Raw genomic sequence first — 21,601 nt, forward strand, 5'->3', positions numbered from 1 at the left:
CTTCCTCTAAAGGACCATAATCTGGACTGTTTTCTCCATGGCTGATATACTGTTTCGATTTCCTGGATGCACACAGTATCTTTTGATAGATTTCTTCCTCCTCTCCCGAGTCAAAGTTTAAGGCTCAGCAGCCCCCCTTAACAAACCCTGAAATTTTAAATTGATAGCCTAAGCTGTTTGATATATTGCAGATATGCCATTCTGATAACCAGGCAACACGTAGTGTCTTTCGATTTACCTTGCCAATTAGGTATGAACAGATTTTATGTCCCATTGGAGTTAATGGTGCAAAAACTTTTTTCTGCACCAAAGATAAACAAAATTACTAATACTTTTCTCCCAGGCTATTATAGTGACATTGTAGATAATTTAAAAACTCGGGTGCACATGACGTTTTTTGATTGCTCAACTACCCTGGTCTCTTGTAACCCTCTGGGAAAATTGGTTCAGTGAAAGATCCGTAAGACCTTTTTGGAAAATTTTAGCTGTTAATAATAGATATTTTACACAATTTCAAGTTGTTTCTCTTTGGGCTTTAGGGATTATGGTGATAAAAGAGACATACTTTTGTTTTTTACTTTTGAAGGTTTCTCAAAAACATTACTATTTCAAAATTTAAATTCAATTGCATTGGACTTATGCGAGGGGGGAGGCCTACAGAAATAGGCACGGAAGAAAGGCTGGTTGACCTCAAATTGTTTTTGGTCCTTAAAATGGCATTAGGAAATTCAAGTTCCAACTGAATCAGCCCCTTCTCAAGTTTCAGTGACCAATCCTCCACGGAAAGTAGTCAGGGAACAAATATTTTGGCCATTTTCTTGTCTTTCGTCGGGTCGGATTTAGGGGGAACCTTATTTTTCTATTTTTACTTCTGCGTCGAGTTCCCTTTTCCCAAGGAGTTAAGAATATTACTTTCGAGCCGATCAGGTAAAAAATACATTAGCTCTTTTTTGCGCTCTATTTCTTAAAAGGCCTGTGCTATGGAAATTTTTTTGCATTAGGATACTCACAGCCCAAGGACTTACAGCTCTAGATTTAAAACTAATAAAAGACAAAAAAGTTCTTTGGCGTGTTTTTAGGGCCCCTATACCCCTCTCTCACAACAAAATGTTTGACTGTTTTGATCTAGAGAACGATCCCTTGAAAGTTAAAACTCAATTTCACACTCGACGTCAAAAATACCCCTTCCCCTCTCAAATGGTTCATGGTAACAAACTATAAGTAAGGAGGGATGCGGCTGAATAGTAACCAAATCTCTGAGAAACAGAGCCTTGATAACAATATATCCATCAAAAGAGTCAAATTTTGGTCAAGTAAACATCAGGTGATCTCAATGAAAATAACTTCATCAGATTCAGCATACCAGAGAGCCCTATTGTAGAGGTTTCAAGCTCTTATGTACATAAATGTGTGATGTTGCGTTTTTTGCCAGTAGAAAAATCACGGATGCGTGTTTATTCTTATTTTTTTATTTATTTTTTTGTTTTTTTGTTTGTTTTTCCCGAGGGGATAGTATAGAACCAGATATCATAGAAGATTGGGAGAGGGCTCATTTGGTCGGAAATCAAAAGTTCTAGTTCCTTTTGTAAGAGACAAGAAATGTTGCGGGGCAGCTATCCCCCCTCCCAAGCTCATTTTTTCCCCAAAATTGCCTGATCAAAAGTTTGGGATAGCCATTTTCTTAAGCATCTTCAAAGAATGAAATGCCCATGTCTTGGCCTTGACCTTGGCCATGTGCCATGTCCATGGCCATGTCTCACAGGCTCATCAAAACTACAGAAAAAAAATTAGACACATTTGATGGTTTCATTAAGATTATCATTACACTATAAACATATTCATATTTAATGCAATACGCCTTTACGCTAAGGCTTAGGAAATCTTTTGTCCAGAATTTGTCGCAAGATTTAAATTTTTATGTCATATCTGTTAAGATTATTAAAATCTTATCGTTTATTGGTGTGATAAAGTTTCAAGCAGTACTATTTTTGTATTCAAAAGTGGCTTATATATGGCCTGACGGAGCCAGATTTAAGTCGTTGACCATTAAGACTAATGTAGTAGCAGTTTCTGGATATTTTAAAATGAGTGTTCGCAGTAAGGATTTTCATTCCAATTATTTGGAAGAAAAAATTAACATGCAGCTTTATAACGTAAGAATTTTTAATTTCTTTAATTTTCTCAAATATACTAGTTTTGAAGAGCTTCCACCAGAAAAAAAGAGTACGTTAGTCTGAGTTAAAATCAGAATTTTTTCAGTGGGGGGGGCAATTAATAAAAGAAACAAATTGTATGTGATAATTTGAATAAGAAGTCCCCCGAAGTTTAAGAGTATTTATGATTTCGGGAGAGGGATCCCGGGATACTAGTTTTGAAGGACTTCCACAAGAAAAACAGAACAGGGTATGTTAGTTCGGATACTTATTCAGGATTTTCCTGAAGTGGGGTTGGGGAGGGCAAGTAATAAAAAAACAAATCATGTGTAATTATTTGAATTAGAATTCCCCAGAAATTCAAGAGAATTTAGGATTTCAAGAGGGAAATCCTGAGCCCCGAGCATGGGTGCCGGCAGGGGGGCCATGCACTGCCCCCTGGAAATTTTGGACGATAAAGAAATTATAAGGAAACAAAAGGAAAGAGAGTAGAATAGGGAAAAACCATGGAAAAAACGTTTGTTGCCCCATTGTTGGCTGCCGGTCAGTAGATTTTGACCCTTAATAAGGATAATGAAAGTTCTAATTTATGACTGAATGCCCCCTAGCCAGTTTTACACAAACATTTTTTTCTTCATGTATTGTTAAAGCAAAAAAAAATATAATTCTTCATTGTAATGAATGGTAAGTAAAAAACGATCCTTGTCAATAACAAAAGTATAAGAGCTTAAATACTGATAACATTCAACCTAAGAATTTGCTTTTTATGGCAATCCTAAATATATATTAGTTTATCAGTTATTAGTACAGTTATTAGAACACAAAAAATTTTGTATAATTATAGAAAACACAAGGAAAAAAACTTAATAAGGGGCATTTTCGGTAAGAATATGCCGTCAACTATTATCATTTTCTTCCATGAGTGATTGTATTTATCTAGTTGCCTTTTTGAAAAAGATTTAATTTTTTACAGTTATGGAGAATAAAGGTATCAAATATACTGTCTTTTGGTATTCAAAATTAAGTTAAAAATATTGATTTCAAATTTTTCTTTGATTTTCTTAATCTTAGTTTTAATGTTTTACTTTGAACAAATTACTATGATAATGCATTACTTTTTATAAGCACTAAGTCTAAGGGCATTAAATATTTTGGTGTTTAATAACAATTATAAAAACTGTTGACATTGTTAAAAAACAGCCGTCAAATACTTCGACATTGCTCAACAGAACTGAATGCTGGGAGTATATACCTTAGATTTGTGATTAGGCTGTTGTTTTGTGTATTTTTTTGTAATTATTTACTTTTTTCATTTTTATATACTTTTACTTTAATTGACATACTTTTTCCATTGTCTTTAGAAAAATATTCGTCTCTAAGCTTAATTAAATAAAGAAAAAAACTAATTTTTTTAACTGAAAGTAAGGAGCAACATTAAAACTTAAAAAAACAGAAATTATTACTAATATGAGGGGGGCTGCTCCCCTCCTCAACACCTCACTCTTCGTGCTACAGTTTTTCGGCACTTAAAAAAAATTACTTATTGTTCTAATTAAATGTCCCTTATGTTTCAGGTGTCGTTTTTAAAGAGATGGGACAAAATTTAAACTTTAGCGTAAAGAGCGAGGTGTTGAGGAAAATAAATAAACACGCATCTGTGGTTTTTCTTTAAACAAAAATTGCAAAATTATACATTTTTGCAGATATGAGCTTGAAACCTTTACAACAGAGTTCTTTGATACGCTTAATCTGATGGTGTGATTTTCATTAGAATTATATGACTTCGTGGGGGTTATTTCCCCTTTTTTTCAAAAATAAGATAATTTGTTTCAGGCTTGTAGCTTTTGATGGGTAAAACTAAACTTAATGAAACCTATAAATTTAAAATCAGCATTATAAACCCATTCTTTTGATATATCTATTGGTATCGAATTCCGTTTGTTAGAGTTTCGGTTACTTTTGAGCCGGGTCCCTCCTGACTTACAGTTTGTTACCACAAACTATTTGATTGTCCATCAAAATCTAGACAGATATTATTGAACTATTCATAAAACTTTAAAGTTTCACGAAATGTGATTAAAGAAATAAAAAAGGTTTTTCAACTAAAGCAAGGAGCAAGTTTAAAAGTTAAAACAAATATAAATTACTCTGTATATAAGGGGGACTGCCCCCTTCTAAGCACCTTGCTCATTAAACAAAAGTTTTTTAGTGCTTTGAAAAAATATATTCCTTGCTTTTAGCTGAAAAGCTTATTTTATTTATTTTGATAAGTACGTTACATGCATTTTTAAAAATACATTGAAATACTGCATATAAATAGGAAAAATGCTACCATTTAAAATTGCTGAAAACTAAGTTCCTAGCAGTAAATCCACCCCAAGGATATGTCATGAAAAGGCCACCTGCCATGCCTTTTCCACCTCTGTGCTGGTAGATATGGAAATGTAACATATTAGTAGTATGCGCCTTCTGGATTCTACGACTTTATGTTCCATCCTGTGTTATTTGCTTGCCTTATGTTTCTTCCTGTGTTATTTGCTTGCCTTATGTTCCTTGGTACCTTTCCAGAGCATGTACTTATGGATTTGGGTGGATTATGTTCCCTCCCATGCTATTCTAGGAGCTTATGTTCCTTCCTGTGCTATTACAAGGGCTTATGTTCCCTCCCATGATATTTTAAGGGATTATGTTCCCTTCCATGCTATTCTATGTTCCCTCCCATGATATTTTAAGGGCTTATGTTCCCTTCCATGCTATTCTATGTTCCCTTCCATGTTATTCTAAGGGCTTATGTTCCCTTCCATGCTATTCTATGTTCCCTCCCATGCTATTTTAAGGGCTTATGTTCCCTTCCATGCTATTCTATGTTCCCTCCCATGTTGTTCTAAGGGTTTATGTTTCCTTGCATGCTATTCTATGTTCCTTCCATTGTTATTCTATGGGACCTCTACACGTGATTAAACATGTTATAAAACTACGTGCTATTTGCTTATGTCCTGTTGGTACCATTCCAAACGAGTGGGGATTCCCCGCCTGTTCCTATACATTGCAAAAAAGATAACAGTATGAACGGGGGATTCCCCGCACACATTTGTTTCAACTCCAAGTTTTTTTTTAAACCATATTGGGTTTTTTTTAGAGCTGACACCTGTTTTTTATGCATCCAATAAGAGACAACCGAGATATTTACTCCTCCCTCTCTCTCTCTCAGACAATTTTTATGTTGTTGCTAGCTCAGTTTCATTGTGACAGTGAGAGTGTTAACACATGAAAAAAAGTTCCATACATGTCCACTATGTATGTACACACTGGGTAGCTGGTCATCATGTGAGAATTGCACAATGATTGATGAGTATGATGAAAAGTGTAGATTATGCAACCCGTGTAAATTGGATAGAGGATATGCTGTACATATTAAAGGTTGTAATTCCTGTCTTGAAGAGGTGTGTGACTCTCATCCTAGAGGTCACCTATGCTCCAATTACCATTATGATAAATGTAATCAGTGGGAGAATACATATCCAGCTATGATTGGAAAGAATCCTAAGCGTGATTTTAGTTTATTGCTATGAGATTGGTATCGTCGTGGTTTTAGATTGTTCTGGGAGGAGGAAACGGGTCAACGATTCAACTACTGGAACAACAAAAGAATATGGTTTTTGCGTCATCGTTGTGAAGACAATTACTACTATGATTATAAGCCTAATGATTTTTATTTGGCTGTGACGGAATGTGATTTGACGATTGAGGAAACCGTTTTTGACAATGTTTCGAATAAGCAAATTAATGCATGTGAATTCTATAGAAAGGATGAGAATAGTATCATTGACTATACAAAGAGATATGACAAGAGTGAAGTTACATTCTATTGTAGAAAATGTGACCCTGAAATTGCACTACATCAGGATCAGTACACTGTGAATTCAGATAATCTACCTGCACTAGTTGTTGTCGGCAAATACCTATACCTAGTAGAAGATGAAATCTAAAGAGTAGAAAAGTCGTTTTATCATGTACATAAATTTTTATCAATAAACGAATCCCCACGCATTTTAGAAAATTATATGTTTAGATACTTCAACTAAGCACTAACCATATTATTAAATATATATTCCACAAGAAAGTCGGTTGATCGAGCTACGTCAACGTAGATGTTATAAAAATGTGTATATGTACAACAACGAATTCTCAACATGAAAAAGAGTAGTGCATGAAAGCCACATGTCCTAGTCGTTAAATCCCGTACTCTTTATTGATTTTAAATAATGATTTTCCCATTGCTTTCAATAAAGTTGCTGATGTATGGAGTGTAGAATTTATACGATAGACCAAAAGGATCAAAAAATTCAATATTCTTCGCTGTTTGAAAGATGCATAGTCAATGACCGGTCTTCAAAGTCGATGGACTGCTATTAACAATGATTAGGGTATTGTTAACACTTTGAATTTTTTCAATGAAGTCCGATGGTATGCAATAGGACTTGTACTGGGACATGTATTGATTCATACTAAATACGTTGATTATTTGGTTTGTGTTCATGGTGCTAAGTCTAGTAGAACACTGCCGTCGGGAGTGATTTCCCAATAGGTTTCAAATTGACTCAGTGATATTAGCGTGATACTCTCAGTCAAAGCATCGGCAAATGTACACTCTAAACGTACATTCCCTGTTCGTACTATGCTCATATCCTGAGTCCCCGACAAGTCCAAAACAATTACCCCATGATTTTTTGAAAACATTGAAACGGTTATTCCATTTTCAAATAGTTGAGAGACATGATCTAGGGATTGCATGGTCAACCCGTACAGAGTTCTATAGGATTTTTTTGTCAAATGATAGAGTGTACAGTGGAATACCATTCACTTTGCACACGAGGCTAGATAGACCGAAAAAATTAAAATCGTGGGGGGGATTCAGTCCAGGATCCAACGGCACTCCCACTCTTCACAAAGGCCAAACCCAATTTTGATGGGATTTCTCCATTCATAAATGATGAATCGCTATAGCTACGAGAGCCGGTGGCAATTTGACGTTGATTGGTGATTGTATGGGGGACAAGAAGTTTAATGTTGTTACCATTGGCTCTTAGCCTTTCCACTGCCAATGCAACAGAGCTCATAACCCGTTGTTTTCGGACGTGGAGAATTTCCGATGTGATACTGAAATTTGTATCAGGTGCTGCAGGAAGTGTTTTTCTCAAAATGAAATTCGATGGGGCCATCTGCAACTTTATGTCAATCTTGACATTGGGGGGTAGCCATTTGGATATATTGAATATCTCATGATTTAATTTTCCAACTAGATGATACTCCTGGGTAACTGCAGTAGTCAACTCACCTTCAATATCAATCAACACCTGTTCGAAATTCATAGACTAATAATTGTCATCTCAACTCCTTGTATTCCTTTAGCGTCATCATCATAAATTGTATGTAGCTTGCATAGTTTGATAAATTATTGCTAGTGCTCACCAAAGTCCCATTAATAAATACATTAGTTTGTTTGAATAGGTTGTGTAGAATACAGTTTTCATAGGAGAGACCATCGCCGGCATTTGGAATTGTATTATCTGACTTTTTCTTCACCACAATATTTAAATCAATAAATGTTGACGACAAATCAATGAAACAGTCTTCATTGGAAAATATTTGAAAGTGTATATTTTCCGAGAGGTGCTGTTGGTAGTGAAATTGTTCATAATACCCCTACTTGACACTGACATCAACATTTTCAGCATTGAATAGATTCAGTTAGGAGTTGATTTATGGTTATGATTCCTTGTGAGGGAGATAAGTCATCTTAAGAGAAGAAATCCTTCTTTGATCGAATAATCTTTTTCTTTTTCTTCTTCTGTTCATTTCCCTTCGTTTTTTTAGTATTCATAGTCCTTGTTGATGTCCTTTGCTTCCTACCTAGGTACAGCCTGAGGAGTGAATGACTTGCACGCATCATTTTCAATTCTTCCCCTTTTTTCCGAGATTTTAATTGCTCACTAATATCTCTTGCTGAAGATCTAATATTCTCCTTAACGCTCTCCTTGAAATTCTTGCCTGACCCCCAGTCCTGTAATGTGGAGGCAGCAAAATTTGATGCAGCAGGTACAAGATATTTTCTGGCAAGGGGTAGTGCTGAATAAAATAGCCTAGCAAACCAGCTACCAAGACCATAGCTAGAAATTGTACTGAATCATTCGTAAAAGTCGAAACCATTGCTGATTTCATGAGGACTCGAAGCACCGGCACAACAATTAATATTGGAAAAAAAAAAAGAAATTCTCCTACTGTTCTATCTAGCTGATTGTGCTATCGCTGACAATGGGTCAAAGATGATATGTAATCACTGCTAAGCCCTTTGTTATTGCTAGAGAACCACCCAATTCACTTCTTAGTGTTAACCGACAGAGTTCCAAATACGAAGTGGTTACAGGAACATACTTCAGATGCTTTATGTTATAGTGATGAACAAGTTCATGACTTTTTTTTAGTTCAAGAACATGTAGGAGGGGGAGATTTGAATTACTGGCTCTCGGTGTTTCCATAAAAGATATATAGATAAATATGCAAGATATCGAGGCGAAAACAGGTAAATAGTTAACAAAGATAACTTGATCGATCACGTATACGACACCAGCGTTTTTCCAAGTAATCATATTTTGTTTAAAGCCAAGGACGTCTCTCAGATTATCATTCGTAATAATTATTTCAGTGTCAAGAGGTGAGGTAATGTAAATCCTATCATGTTCCAATGAATAATTAAAATGGAATTTACCATTCCTACGATATGAGATTTTTCTATTAATTGTACGACACAAATCCCCCATATTATCGTATTCAATATATTTCAATTTGGCATGTGGATATTCACTAGATTTAGGTGCTTCAACCCATTCATAGTCGACGTAGTTCAACCCCGTCATAGTCCAATCGAGTGGTATAACTTTTATATCATACACACGATCCTTTCTCAGCATGTCATAGGTATTTTTGAGAATAAAGTCGACAAGAGCTACTTCATACGCACCGTCAAATTTGATGGCAGGTGAGATTTTTGTCCAAAAATCACTTGTCTTATTCAAGTCATTGTAGAGAGGATCGGAAACGTTGGACATGAATGTTACATAGAAATCAATGGGCATTGTCAATATCTTCAACACCGATCCAAGAATCAAAATCAGAATTGTATCCTAGCCACCGAACAAGTAACTGTTTCTTACCCCTGCGAGTATGTGTCTTTAATAACTTTTCAATTTGATAGATTTCACTATTATTTTTAACTTTTTGTAGTTCATAGTCATAAAAGCCATCGAAAATCTCTTCAGCTTTGGTATCATGCAGGCGATAAGTTATGGGTTTAGTGTCTAGGATTTTTGTCACTTTAAAAAGTTCTGTAGACCATAAGTAATTTTCCTTTTCAAAAACATTATTTATTCTAATAATTCGGACAGTCTCACCAACATTGAATTTATTTTTCTTCTTGACGGTCGTTTCATTGGAATACTGTTTAAGAGAGGTTTCAATTGTATCATGATCAGAATGATGAACTTCCGTTGGCGTAGAGCTGGACAATGATCGATGAGGTCGTTGATTATAAATTAACATGATTTTATCTAGATCATGAATAAAAGCCGATGTATTTTTCAATTTACAATATCTTGAAATTAAAAGTCGAATAGTTATTATCAATCGTTCGGCCAATGCAGCCTTTATAGGACTGTGACTATGATAGAGCAGTGTACTATATTTCTCTATTTATTTTTCAATATGGGGATTAACAAATTCACTACCGCGATCCGTTTGAATTTTTTTATATGAATCCTGTTCGAGAATACTTTCAATGGCCTGAGCAACTTCAACGCCTCTCTTTGATCGCAATGGAATTGCATATGCATAGCGACTAAAAACACTGATTGCAAGTAGAATGTACTTGTACGGTGTATTGTGACGTCGTTGAATCTCATCTAGAGTCAGGAGATCTGCTTGCATTATATGCAATGGGTAAAAGGCTTTAGTTTTTCGATATTGATTTGCACGAAGTCTATGATTTATATGCAGATTTTAACTGGATTCATTTTGTAGATAGTCTTGTAAAATTTTAGTATGAACAACAGTGACTGTGTAAAGAGTGGTGGGTGAACTTAAACTCCCCGCCTCACCAATATTTTCATAAACACCTTTCAGAACTTCAACCATTTTGAATGTAAACACGTTGTGTAACGTCCGCTACCCTTTTGTATACTGACTGTTGGTGGGTGGTAATGGTGACGTTGACTTGATACGTCTTCGCTTTTTCCTCGCCATCAGTGGTGTGCTAGTATTTTCCAAAATTGATTTAAAATCTTCTTCTTCTTCATGTTCATATTTTAATGGTGTCAATGTTGTTGATGATGATGATGCATGTTCATTTAATTTTTTTTAGAATTTTTCTATTGCCAATAAGACTTTTGGGGAAGTTTAATGTATTTAGAAAGTTGTATAGATGAGTGTCAAATGATAATAGTCCCTTACGATTTGAAACCATGTCATGGATTAAATCAAGTATATTATAGCTCTTGCCCTGAATTATAATTCCTTTCCCAATGCTATCTATTTGAATGTGATCTTGATCACTTTCCAAGAGATAAACTAAGATTCGTTTTAATTGTTCGAGCTAATAGTTATGGCTCTTAAATAACAATTTAATAAAAAATTTAAAACCATACTCCTTACTCAATTTTTTCAAATCACCAGCAGCGGGCTTCGATCGATAGGACTTGTGTTTGTCCACTCGGCGAAGTGCATCTTGAAGTAAAAGCAGTTTTTTCTCATCCTCAATATTTTCATTGTCAAGGAATTTACTCAGATTGTTCTCAAAGTGTTCCACGGGTGAGAGAGCGAATTCTTTTAGAGTCAATTTATAGGGTTTTGCCATTCTCTAGAGAAAACTATTTATAAGTCCTGCAATTATTCGTAGCAAAATTGTGAAAAAGCTACCGCCAGCCTGAAGAAGTCGTTTCCTTTTAAAATTCTTTCCTTTCTTTTTAGAGGCCAACGTACGTACAATGGAACGATGTTGCTTTGCCTGTTGCTGAACTACTTCTGGCAGTTGAGCATTACCCTCGGTCAAATTTAAACAAAGTTCAGATATTAGATTAATGAAATCATTGTCAATACCATGTTTGAGTATTGTTTTCCTAAGCGGGGGTTTTGAAGTGCTTAGAACTAAAAATAAATGTAAATTTTCATGTAGTTTCATCAGTGTCATGATAGCGACTAATTGGTCTTTTTATTGTTCACAGGGAGATATACTTTAATTTCATGGTCGAAAATAGCTGTTACTACACGCAGATCCTCGGGTTGTATTTTGATTAAGATCCAATAGGATATAACCGTGGGGTTTTTTAGTTGCCTGATTGTTTGCTGTGAGTAGAAATTTTGGGGCACATGGATATATTTGTTTATTGAGGGTTATTAGCGAGGTAGAATCACGAACAACTCTGTAGATGATGTAATAGGTGCAGTTCAAAGCAAGTGTTCGCATACATTTGCTCTGATGAAAGAGATTGTGTAGAACCAGAGTAACGGAAATCTGTTCATGATGAGAGCGAACTGTGAAAAATTGCAGCATTTCCTGGGACCATTGTTCAATAGATTCAGCCAGATCGTCAATGATCAGCCAAGAGTTTGGTTCAATAATGCTGAAAACATCAAGTCCCTGTATTAATTGTATCTGCAGCAATCCCATGTTGGTGGCAGCAATTGCTTTTATTTTATCGTATGACTCCTGCCAAACACTGTAACAATAGTAGATTTTTTTTCGGCTTTTCCACAAACATTTTATTGCAATTTTTAATTATTTTAGTTAAGAGTGTTGTTTTGCCCGACATTGACGGTCCACACAGAAACGATCTGAATGGTGTTTCAAATTGATACATGTTCCCTTCAACAGATCACCTGGACAACTAACTGTAGACCTTAATTGTCTAATGACTAAAAAATTTCCCTACTACTACTCTGTTCAAGAATAATAATAATAAAAAGAAGAAGACGAATAAAGAATCATATTTTCTTTTATTATATGCATATAAAAAAAGTAACAATACTTAAAAAAAAGCACATTAAACATGAAAAAATACACTTTTTTTTAATTTATTTATAATACAAAAAAATTCAACATTTACATAGGCACACAGAGAAAAAACACTTAAATAAATACTTTTTTTTTGTTTATTTATAGAGAAAAAATACAACATTAGATTAAAGCACTTGAAAAAAATATCACTTTTTTTTGAATGAAACATTTAAAAAAAAAATCTGCTCTAAGTAAAAAAAAAGAAGATAACTTTGATAGTGGCGGTGCGCCCCCCGCTGGCGGCCGCCCCTCCCTGGGACGCGAGCGCCCCCCCCACCAAAGGCCGTGAAGCCGCCCTCCCCAAAGGTTTTCGGAAATAATTTACAGGACTTTATTCAAACCGAGACTTTCCCTATGGATAACACATTCGGCCCGGTCTAAAGTTAAATAGTGACCAAGGGGGAGGGTGGTCACACCGTCATGACAAACATAGACCTTGTTGGAGATGGTACTCATGGCAATTTTTTCTACAGTTACAGTAAAGTTCCTATATTTGAGAGAACGAATTGCCAGCAATTTGGCTCGTAGAATTGTATTTTGAGCAATACAAGTCCTATAGGTGTCCATGTTGAAATTCTTATCCACATAGCGTGTGGGCACTCCTTTGCAACGTTTTTTGATTTCCTCATCCTGTGTCTGTATAAAGTACATCTTCGGACTTACACACATACCACGGGAAATCATGTCGCTTCCTGTTTCTCATTTAAAAAATAAAAAATGATTTGGTGCCCGACGTTTCACTAGCTCTGGGTAAAGACCACCCCAATTGGTGTAGTCCATCCGTGAGCTGATAATTTCACCATGCGCCAAATCATCAATTAGATTTGGGGTTGTTACTTTTAACAGAAGAGAATCCGTGTCCCCGTAGTTGACCTCTACTTGCCCCTTTTCCGGCCACTGTACCCTAGCCACATTGTAGTAGAATTCCAACATGAGCTTTTTAAAGATCTCCAAAATGGCACTGCCTGCAACAATATTTTTACTCAAGACAATGTGTCTTTTTTTCCTATTCAATAGTACCAAGTCGGGGCCAATGATTGTGAAGGAAGTGTAATTTGGATCGGCAATAATTCGAGCAAATTGTTCGGGACCGGTCACGATGTCATAACGATTCTTTTTGCGAACACTCTTACACATTTTGGTTAAAGCCGAATTCAAAATTAGTTTATAAATTTCTTTTTCGACTTTCGTCTGCGCTGCAGAAACTTTGTGGGCAAAAGTGTCAAAAAACGTTTTCAAATAGGGTTTTTGACTAAACTCAAGATCTTGGTGAACCTTTGTAACGTTGAAAGCATTGCTGCACATAAATTTTCAAGCTATATGATGTACAACTATGTTTTTTTTCGGCAGAAGGTCAGCAATAAGTTTTTGTTTTGAAGGCGTCCAATGCAATCCGTCCACCTCGACTAAACGCCTATTGCGAGGGCTCAAAGAGTTCTTAGTCACAGTTCTATTGATGCACGGGAAAACAAAATCCTTTACTGAATCGTGAAGTTCGACTGGTATCTCCCCATCAATTTCAAAAAACCATCCAACCGGTCCATTCTCCTCAACACTGTCGTCGTCAATGTTGGGGAAATGGGGAGCTTGAGGGTCATTGAGCCATTTATATTCACCGCAAGGTAGTGCATAATGGGACATGGCCGAGGGGTAGAGAGAATTAATATCAAGGAAAACTGCATCCGATTTTGTCCCCGTCTTCTCTCCTGTTGGATTAGTTTCTAAGATATGATCCCCATGAAAAACATATCCACCCCTCATTGACCTTTCAATGAAAAAGGGCTTATCAATTTCTGTGATTAGCTCGATATGTTCCCCACTTATTCTTAGAATGAGGTCCGTCACCAGATGAGGAGATGAAAAATAATAGCCTAAATCAAGATTAAATTCCTCATAGATTTTGTCCGTATTTTTACACATAATGTCTAACAGAGTTAACACGTCACTCGACAAATACAGCTTGCAGTAGTCAAACCCATTTTTATACCCTCCCTCTGCCCAAACTTTTTTAGCAAAACTGTATTCATCGGGGGTGCACCTACGATCGTCAAGACTGTAGTAAAACGATTCAATTGAAGGAATAGTTTCCTCGGCGAATCTTGACATGGAACAATAATAATAAATAGGATAGATACCCTTGAACGTCAACAAATCCTATAAATCTTTTGGAAATTGTTGCTTGAGAAGGGGGAAAGCGTTGCAGCTGTCATTGTTTTTCTGCACTTGTATTAATTCGCTCAATGATTTGGGGAAAAAACTGTAGGAATATAAAAAGTGAATTTTATTCGTGTACTTAACGTCGGCTTCAACAAATTTCCACATAAATTCCAAAACAAGCAACTTTTCCGATGATTTTGGTATGATTTTGTAGGTAAAGCTGTCTATCACCCATGCATCATCATCCACTGTTCCATTTCTTTGAAGACGTGCCAATGATGGTAGCACATACTTTAGATCATAGTTAGAGTTATGTATAAAAAACGGTAGAAAAAATTGCTGTTTAACTTTTTAATTGCATGAATTGTGTGCCCACCCTCGAAAGTTACTTTTCCCTATTGAATTGAGATCAATAAGGTGGTCATGGTCCTGCACCGCGTCTGTTGGGGCAAGAGCACCCCTACAAACCCAGCAAATCGTCCCCTTTTCCAGTGCTATTTGCTCTTTATCCGACAATTTCATTGGGTAGCTGATGTGACGCAATCGTGAAATTACCCCATTTGTTGTTCTTCTTAAATAAACCAGTAGCTTTTCCTTACTACCTTCCTCATCCATAGTAAAAAAAAAAACTCTTCCAACTGCATTTTATTGTTGGAATCGCGACGGGCGTGCGCATAGGAACACGAAACTAGTTTGTGTTCCTTGACTATATTTTGCCTTGATGGGTCTGATAACTCAACCAGTCTTGTTTCACAATCTAAAGATATTTTATCAACTTGTAGCAGGGAATTTTGGAAATTTTTAAATTGTAAAAGTATCTTTGCCTTCTGTCGGCATTTCAATTCGTTGATTCCCATGAATTTTGCAATGGTTCATGTGATCTGAGAATGTTCGCTCAGATCTAAAGGACATGGGGTAAGAGAGACGTTCCCCATATTTTTTGTCTTGAGATAGGAGCCGAATTTTTGCTGTGACGGGAGAAAAATTGCGATAAGAATTTACATCCTTTTGAGGCTTGTAAATGAGCCATAGCCATTTTTTAACAATTTACACCATTGGTGTCCTCACCGAATACACAATTCCTTTTTTATTTGTTTTTTTCCCCCATCTACAAATTCAGTGTCATACTGGAGAACAACCACCCCCAACCCAAGATTTTCATTTGCTTTCTCGAATATGCTTATTTCTTTCAAGGACACCGGATACTTCCCCTCTAAACAAACAAAATTTACTGACCGAAAAATTTTTTCGCCATTGCGAGCAAGTCTATTAAGATTTTTCATTTTTGGCTCATTATAAAATGTTTTATGGGATGCTGTTAAAAATACATACTTAAAGCATTGCAGTCCCGTTTCAAAACTGAAGCCTTGAAGCCCTCTTGTGGCCGTCAAATCAGGGTAAAATTTTATTTTTAGATTACCCGCTCCCCTTAAAATAAAGTTTTTCTAAAATCTACTGAGATTCAGATCCATGTATTCAATGTATAAAATGGTGGACCCACTACCCCTCTGATTAAACGTGTCTAAAGTTGAAATTAGTTTATTTACCCAGTTAAAAAAATTGCTCTCAAATTCGTTTAGACCAGGGTAAAAAGTCTGGTTGCCTGTTGAAAAATGAAAATAAAAATTTTCCCCAGATGTCTCCTTTTGTAAATAAATTTTTCGATCAACCGTTGCCTTAACCCCCCCTTGACCCTCCCATTTTCGAATCTGAATCTCAATTTTTTCTCGAATTCTTTTAATGTAGCTATGGAGAACATTAACAGGGTCTGTTAAAATAATGCTCTCGTCAATCACGTTTTTCTCGGGAGGGTTAAAATCTACCCTGTATGTTTGCAAGTGACCTAGAGCAGATTCTAACAAATAAAATTCACATAATTCCGGGGACGTGACACTATTTTCATGTCCTGCACCTATTTGCACAGGACTCAATTCACTAATTATAAATCTATCGTCAAAAATGTCCCCGGAAAAATTAGGTCCAACAGTTTGCATAAGACTGTCCGTTTCTTCAGCTGTAAATTGAAAATCCAGGGGGATATTAAATGGCATACCTTCACTAATATCATCCGGCGAGAGGGGACAATTACCCATGAGACTTTGAAGTCCCGGACCAGGGAATGCAGAAGTTTTCACAGCTTCCCCCTGAAACTAGAAAATGAATGGATTAAGTTTTTTTTTCTTTGACGAAAGTTTTATCACAATTATAACACACTTTTTTTTGCTTATAGCATTATTTATCAAACGAATGCATAATAAATTACAAATTTTGTTAATAGCATTATTTACAAAACAATGCATAATAAATTACAAATTTTGTTAATAGCACACGCACACATGCGCACACACTCACACACACACTCACACTTACACACACACACTCACACACGCACACGTTCACACACACGCGCACACACACACACACGCACACACACATACACGTACACACATTCACACACGTTCACACACACACATACACACACACATTCACACATACACACACACTCACACACACACACACACACACACACACAACACACATGCGCAGACACTCACACATTCACAAACACTCACACACTTACACACACACTCACACATACACACAACACACATGCACACACACTCACACATGCACACACACTCACACATGCGCAAATACACTCACACTTACACACACACACGCACACACTTTTATAGTGTTGAAAAAAATGGCGAAAAGGCTAATTCATTAACCTATAGAAAAAAGGTTTTATTTTCTATGTGAAATAACCATTATTTTATAAAGTTAAAAAAAAAAATGTTAATTTTTTCACCCCATCCTCAAAAATCAATTCCTCCTAGAATTATTTAAACTAAATACTTGGCTCAACCCCCCTCCCTCAGAAAGTTCAGAAAGACACAAAAGAGTGCTTTCTTTGCTAATAAAAAAAATGTATTATATTCAGCTATCTCTGAGGGGGGCAGAGAAATTTAAAACAATGGTCAGAGATGGGGGTAGATTAACATTTTAATATCTCTGACATAAACTTTTACGGTGTTGAAAAAAAACAGCGAAAAGGTTAATTCATTAACCTATAGAAAAAAGGTTTTATTTTCTATGTGAAATAACCATTATTTTATAAAGTTAAAAAAAAACTTGTTCATTTTTTCACCCCATCCTCAAAACTCAATTCCTCCTAGGACTATTTAAACTAAATACTTGCCTCCACCCCCTTCCCACAGAAAGTTCAGAAAGACGCAAAAGAATGCTTTCTTTGCTAATAAAAAAAATGTATTATATTCAGCTATCTCTGAGGGGAGCAGAGAAATTTAAAACAATGGTCGGGGGGTGGAGGGGAAATTAACATTTTAATATATCTGACATACACTTTTACGATGTTGAAAAATGGCGAAAAGAAAATACTTTAAAAAAAGTTGGATAGAAATAGGTAGAAACTAGAGGTGAAAATACTCACATTTCCAAATTCAGACTGCTGTTGAGTGCCGTCCGTTTCTTGCATAGATGTGGTGGCAATGTCACTGGCCTGCACAGGTGAGCCAGCGGGGCTCCCCATCATGTGAGCAACTATCCATTCTCTTTTCAGCTTTCTACCTGGCTGCATAGGAGTTAGCACTGGTGAGTTTTGAGCAGGCAGCGTCGGTCTGGAATGGATGTGAGTGGCCCCCAATGGACCACCTATCTCCACTTCTTGTATTGGAGCGACGTCGTTAGCCTTAGCTCTCTTTTCCGGGGGAGAGTAATTGTAGGATTCCTCTTCCTTAAAAAAAAAGGCAAAATTTAGCATGAAAAAAACAATTCCCTTTTACAGAAGAAAAAAGGTTTATTCTGGTGTTTGTAGCACTCTATGGCTTAGCACTTTAGAAATATTTACAAAAAAAGCTTTTAAAGTAAAATTTTGGAAAATTTTGAGTTTGGAGGGAAGGGGGATTTCAAAAACATCTCCCCCATAATATAATTTGACCTATAAAGTCAATTCTGATGTTTGTAGTGCTATAACTATTAGCACTTTAGAAATATTTAAAAAGAAAAGCTTTTAAATTAAAATTTTGGAAAATTTTGAGTTTGGAGGGAAGGAGGATTTCAAAAACATCCCCTTTTTACAAATCAATATTTTTCTGCTCAAATATTCCTTCTCGTATATACACCCATCATAATGAACAGCCTTGGGGTCCTAGTATGCTACTTAGGCTGGAATATGCTTTAAACAATTAGTAGCTTAATAAATACATCTTTCATAATTTCACTTTGAAGGATGAAGATCGAAGAAAAAAGGTTTCAATTCATGACAATGAGCCAAGACTTTACCTACTAAGCTTTGGAAAGTACTAAGAATTTTCTCCTAAGATAACATAGCCCAAAATTACCGATGAATAAATTGTATGTCCCACCTATATTCCCTCCTTAAGTTTAGACCTGAGGTCTCGCGGCTTTACTCACCTTTAATTTGACCCTAAAAAGAATCTATTTGTCAAGGAGACCCTTGCCGCTATCCTTCAACATATGGTATTAATAATTCCAGATAACGCATATAAAAGCCTGTTTGGAAATTGTCGTTCTTGTTAAGAGGATTAGACACATATACTTTTAGACAGGAAACTCTATTTTTGATAATGTGAAAAGCCATATTTTGAAGGAAAAAGAACTAAAACTGCAGAATTATGCTCCTAACAGAGCAATGGAAAAGAGAGTTTTTTGTTTTACATAATAGAAAAAAGCATGCGTTGCCGTTTCTATCGAATATACTCATTATATTTTTAATTTTTGTTTTGTTGGAGGGGTGGGGGGCTAAGTCCCCCTTAAATTTGAATTTACAAGTAAAACAATTTTTTTTTTTTTTAAAATAAATAATGAAAGTGTACTCACATTTAAAATAGAAATATCCATTGTTTCAGAGTTAATAAAATCCAGTGTGCTATGCTCGATATGCTAATACATAATGAAGATTAAATTCCAAAGCATGAACATTTTATACGGGGTTTCAATGACGAATTGTTAAGCAATTCTCTGATTGGCTGCCTAAAAAACAGGTGTCAGCTCAAAAAAACACTACTCTGGTTGAAAAAAAACTTGGAGTTGAAACAAATGTGCGTGGGGAATCCCCCGTTCATACTGTTATCTTTTTTGCAATGTTTAGGAACAGGCGGGGAATCCCCACTCGTTTGGAATGGTACCAACAGGGCATAAGCAAATAGTACATAGTTTTATAACGTGTTTAATTACGTGTAGAGGTCCCATAGAATAACAATGGAAGGGGCATAGAATGGCATGGAAGGGGACATAAACCCTTAGAATACCATGGGAGGGAACATAGAATAGCATGGAAGGGAACATAAGCCCTTAAAATAGCATGGGATGGAACATAAGCCTTGTAATAGCATAGGAAGGAATATAAGCTCCTAGAATAGCATGGGAGGGAACATAAGCCCTTAAAATAGCATGGGAGGGAAGATAAGCCTTGTAATAGCATAGGAAGGAACATAAACTCCTAGAATAGCATGGGAGGGAACATAAGCCCTTAAATATATCATGGGAGGGAACATAAGCCCTTGTAATAGCACAGGAAGGAACATAAGCTCCTAGAATAGCATGGGAGGGAACATAATCCACCCAAATCCATAAGTACATGCTCTGGAAAGGTACCAAGGAACATAAGGCAAGCAAATAACACAGAAAGGAACATAAGGCAAGCAAATAACACAGGAGGGAACATAAAGTCGTAAAATCCAGAAGGCGCATACTACTCATATTAGCTGTATAAAGAAACATTTTGATTAATTCTTTTGCAACTGGGAAGTCTAAAATATAGTTATTGATGCTTTAAAAGCAATTAGCTTCTCAAGATTTTAAATTGATTGCAAATTCGTCCTCTCCGAGGTAAAATCGTAGTTTGGTGCCCTAAACTACCTAAACTGTCACCCAGCAACCACTGCTATTTTGGCGTTTGGCCTCCCTGGAAAAATTTCTGCCGGCACCCTTGACCCCAAGGCTTTCCTAGATGCAAGGCTGTAGCCAAAATTTTTGTTTGAAAGGGGGGGTATTTTTTCTTGGGAATTTTTACCAAAAAAACTCATCTCAAAATTTGTTTATATGCATTTTTATTACATTTTTAAGAATCCCAAAGATTTCGGAAGGGGGTTCAAAACCTCAAAACCCTATCCCGCCTAGATGTGGCCTTACCTTGAGGCAATCTTAAGTTTTGAAATAACAGAGAAACCAGTTAGCAAAAAAGTATAGCTTTAAATTTCCTATTCAGTATTCCTTCCCAACATAATATTGGCAATTTTGTTCAGTTCTTTCTCCAAGTTCCTCGACGTTGTTCTAGGCCCTACGCAAAATAACACTAATTGTATTGCTTTGCGTTATTTTTGTGCTTATTTCTTATCGATAGTTGGTTCGTTACGGCAAATAGTGTCATAAAAAGAGTAACAACCTTACCTCCAAATTTTGGTAAATAACCTAGGAATGTACCTAGGAAAGGGACTGTAACACTTTTGCACTAGTGATGATAGTTTTATTTTTCAAGAGTGGTGGCTCAAATTACCATATGCGAAACTTCACTGATTATATTGGTTTGTATTAATTTTGTACTTATTTCTTATCGACATTTGATTCATTACGGTAAATAGTATCAAACAGTTCGTGGTAATGAACTGTAAGTAAGGAACAACCCGGCTCAATGGTAACCAAAACTCTAGAAAACGGGATTTGGATACCAATAGATACATCAAAAGAATTAAATTGTAATGCTAATTTAGAATATATAAGTTTCATCAAGTTTAGTCTTACCCATCAAAAGTTACGCGCCTGAGAAAATTTGGCTGATTTTCGGAAAAAGGGGGAAAGACCCCCTAAAATTTATGGAACCTTAATGAAAATCACGCCATCATATTCAGCGTATCAGAGAACCCGACTGAAGAGGTTTCAAGCTCCTATCTACAAAAATGTAGAATTTTGTATTTTTTGCCTAAAGAAAGATCATAGATGCCTGTTTATTTGTTTTTTTGTTGTTATTTTTTTTCCAGGGGTAATCGTATCGACCCACTGGTTCTAGATTATTTTGGGAGGGCTCATTGGAATGGAAATTAAAAATTCTAGTGCCCTTTTTAAGTGAGCAAAAAAATGGAGGGCAACTAGGCCCCCTCCCTCGCTCATTTTATTTCTAAAGTCACCCGATCAAGATTTT

At 36.1% G+C, this 21,601-nt stretch overlaps 1 protein-coding gene across 1 annotated transcript in view; it reads left to right on the plus strand.

The window, feature by feature from the left end:
* Positions 1 to 2,020: 2,020 nt before the first annotated feature.
* The window catches only part of LOC148947346 (sodium-independent sulfate anion transporter-like), a 161,657-nt gene continuing 142,076 nt past the window's right edge, over positions 2,021 to 21,601 (plus strand). The window contains exon 1 of the mRNA XM_089095217.1: positions 2,021 to 2,153. Coding sequence (XP_088951343.1) covers positions 2,085 to 2,153 — 69 coding nt within the window. The 5' untranslated portion in view covers positions 2,021 to 2,084. The remainder of the gene's footprint in view (positions 2,154 to 21,601) is intronic.

Source organism: Artemia sp. Qi Xiang Cuo, chromosome 10 (assembly GCF_049724085.1).
Source record: "Artemia sp. Qi Xiang Cuo chromosome 10, ASM4972408v1, whole genome shotgun sequence".
Classification (NCBI taxonomy): Eukaryota; Metazoa; Arthropoda; class Branchiopoda; order Anostraca; family Artemiidae; genus Artemia; species Artemia sp. Qi Xiang Cuo.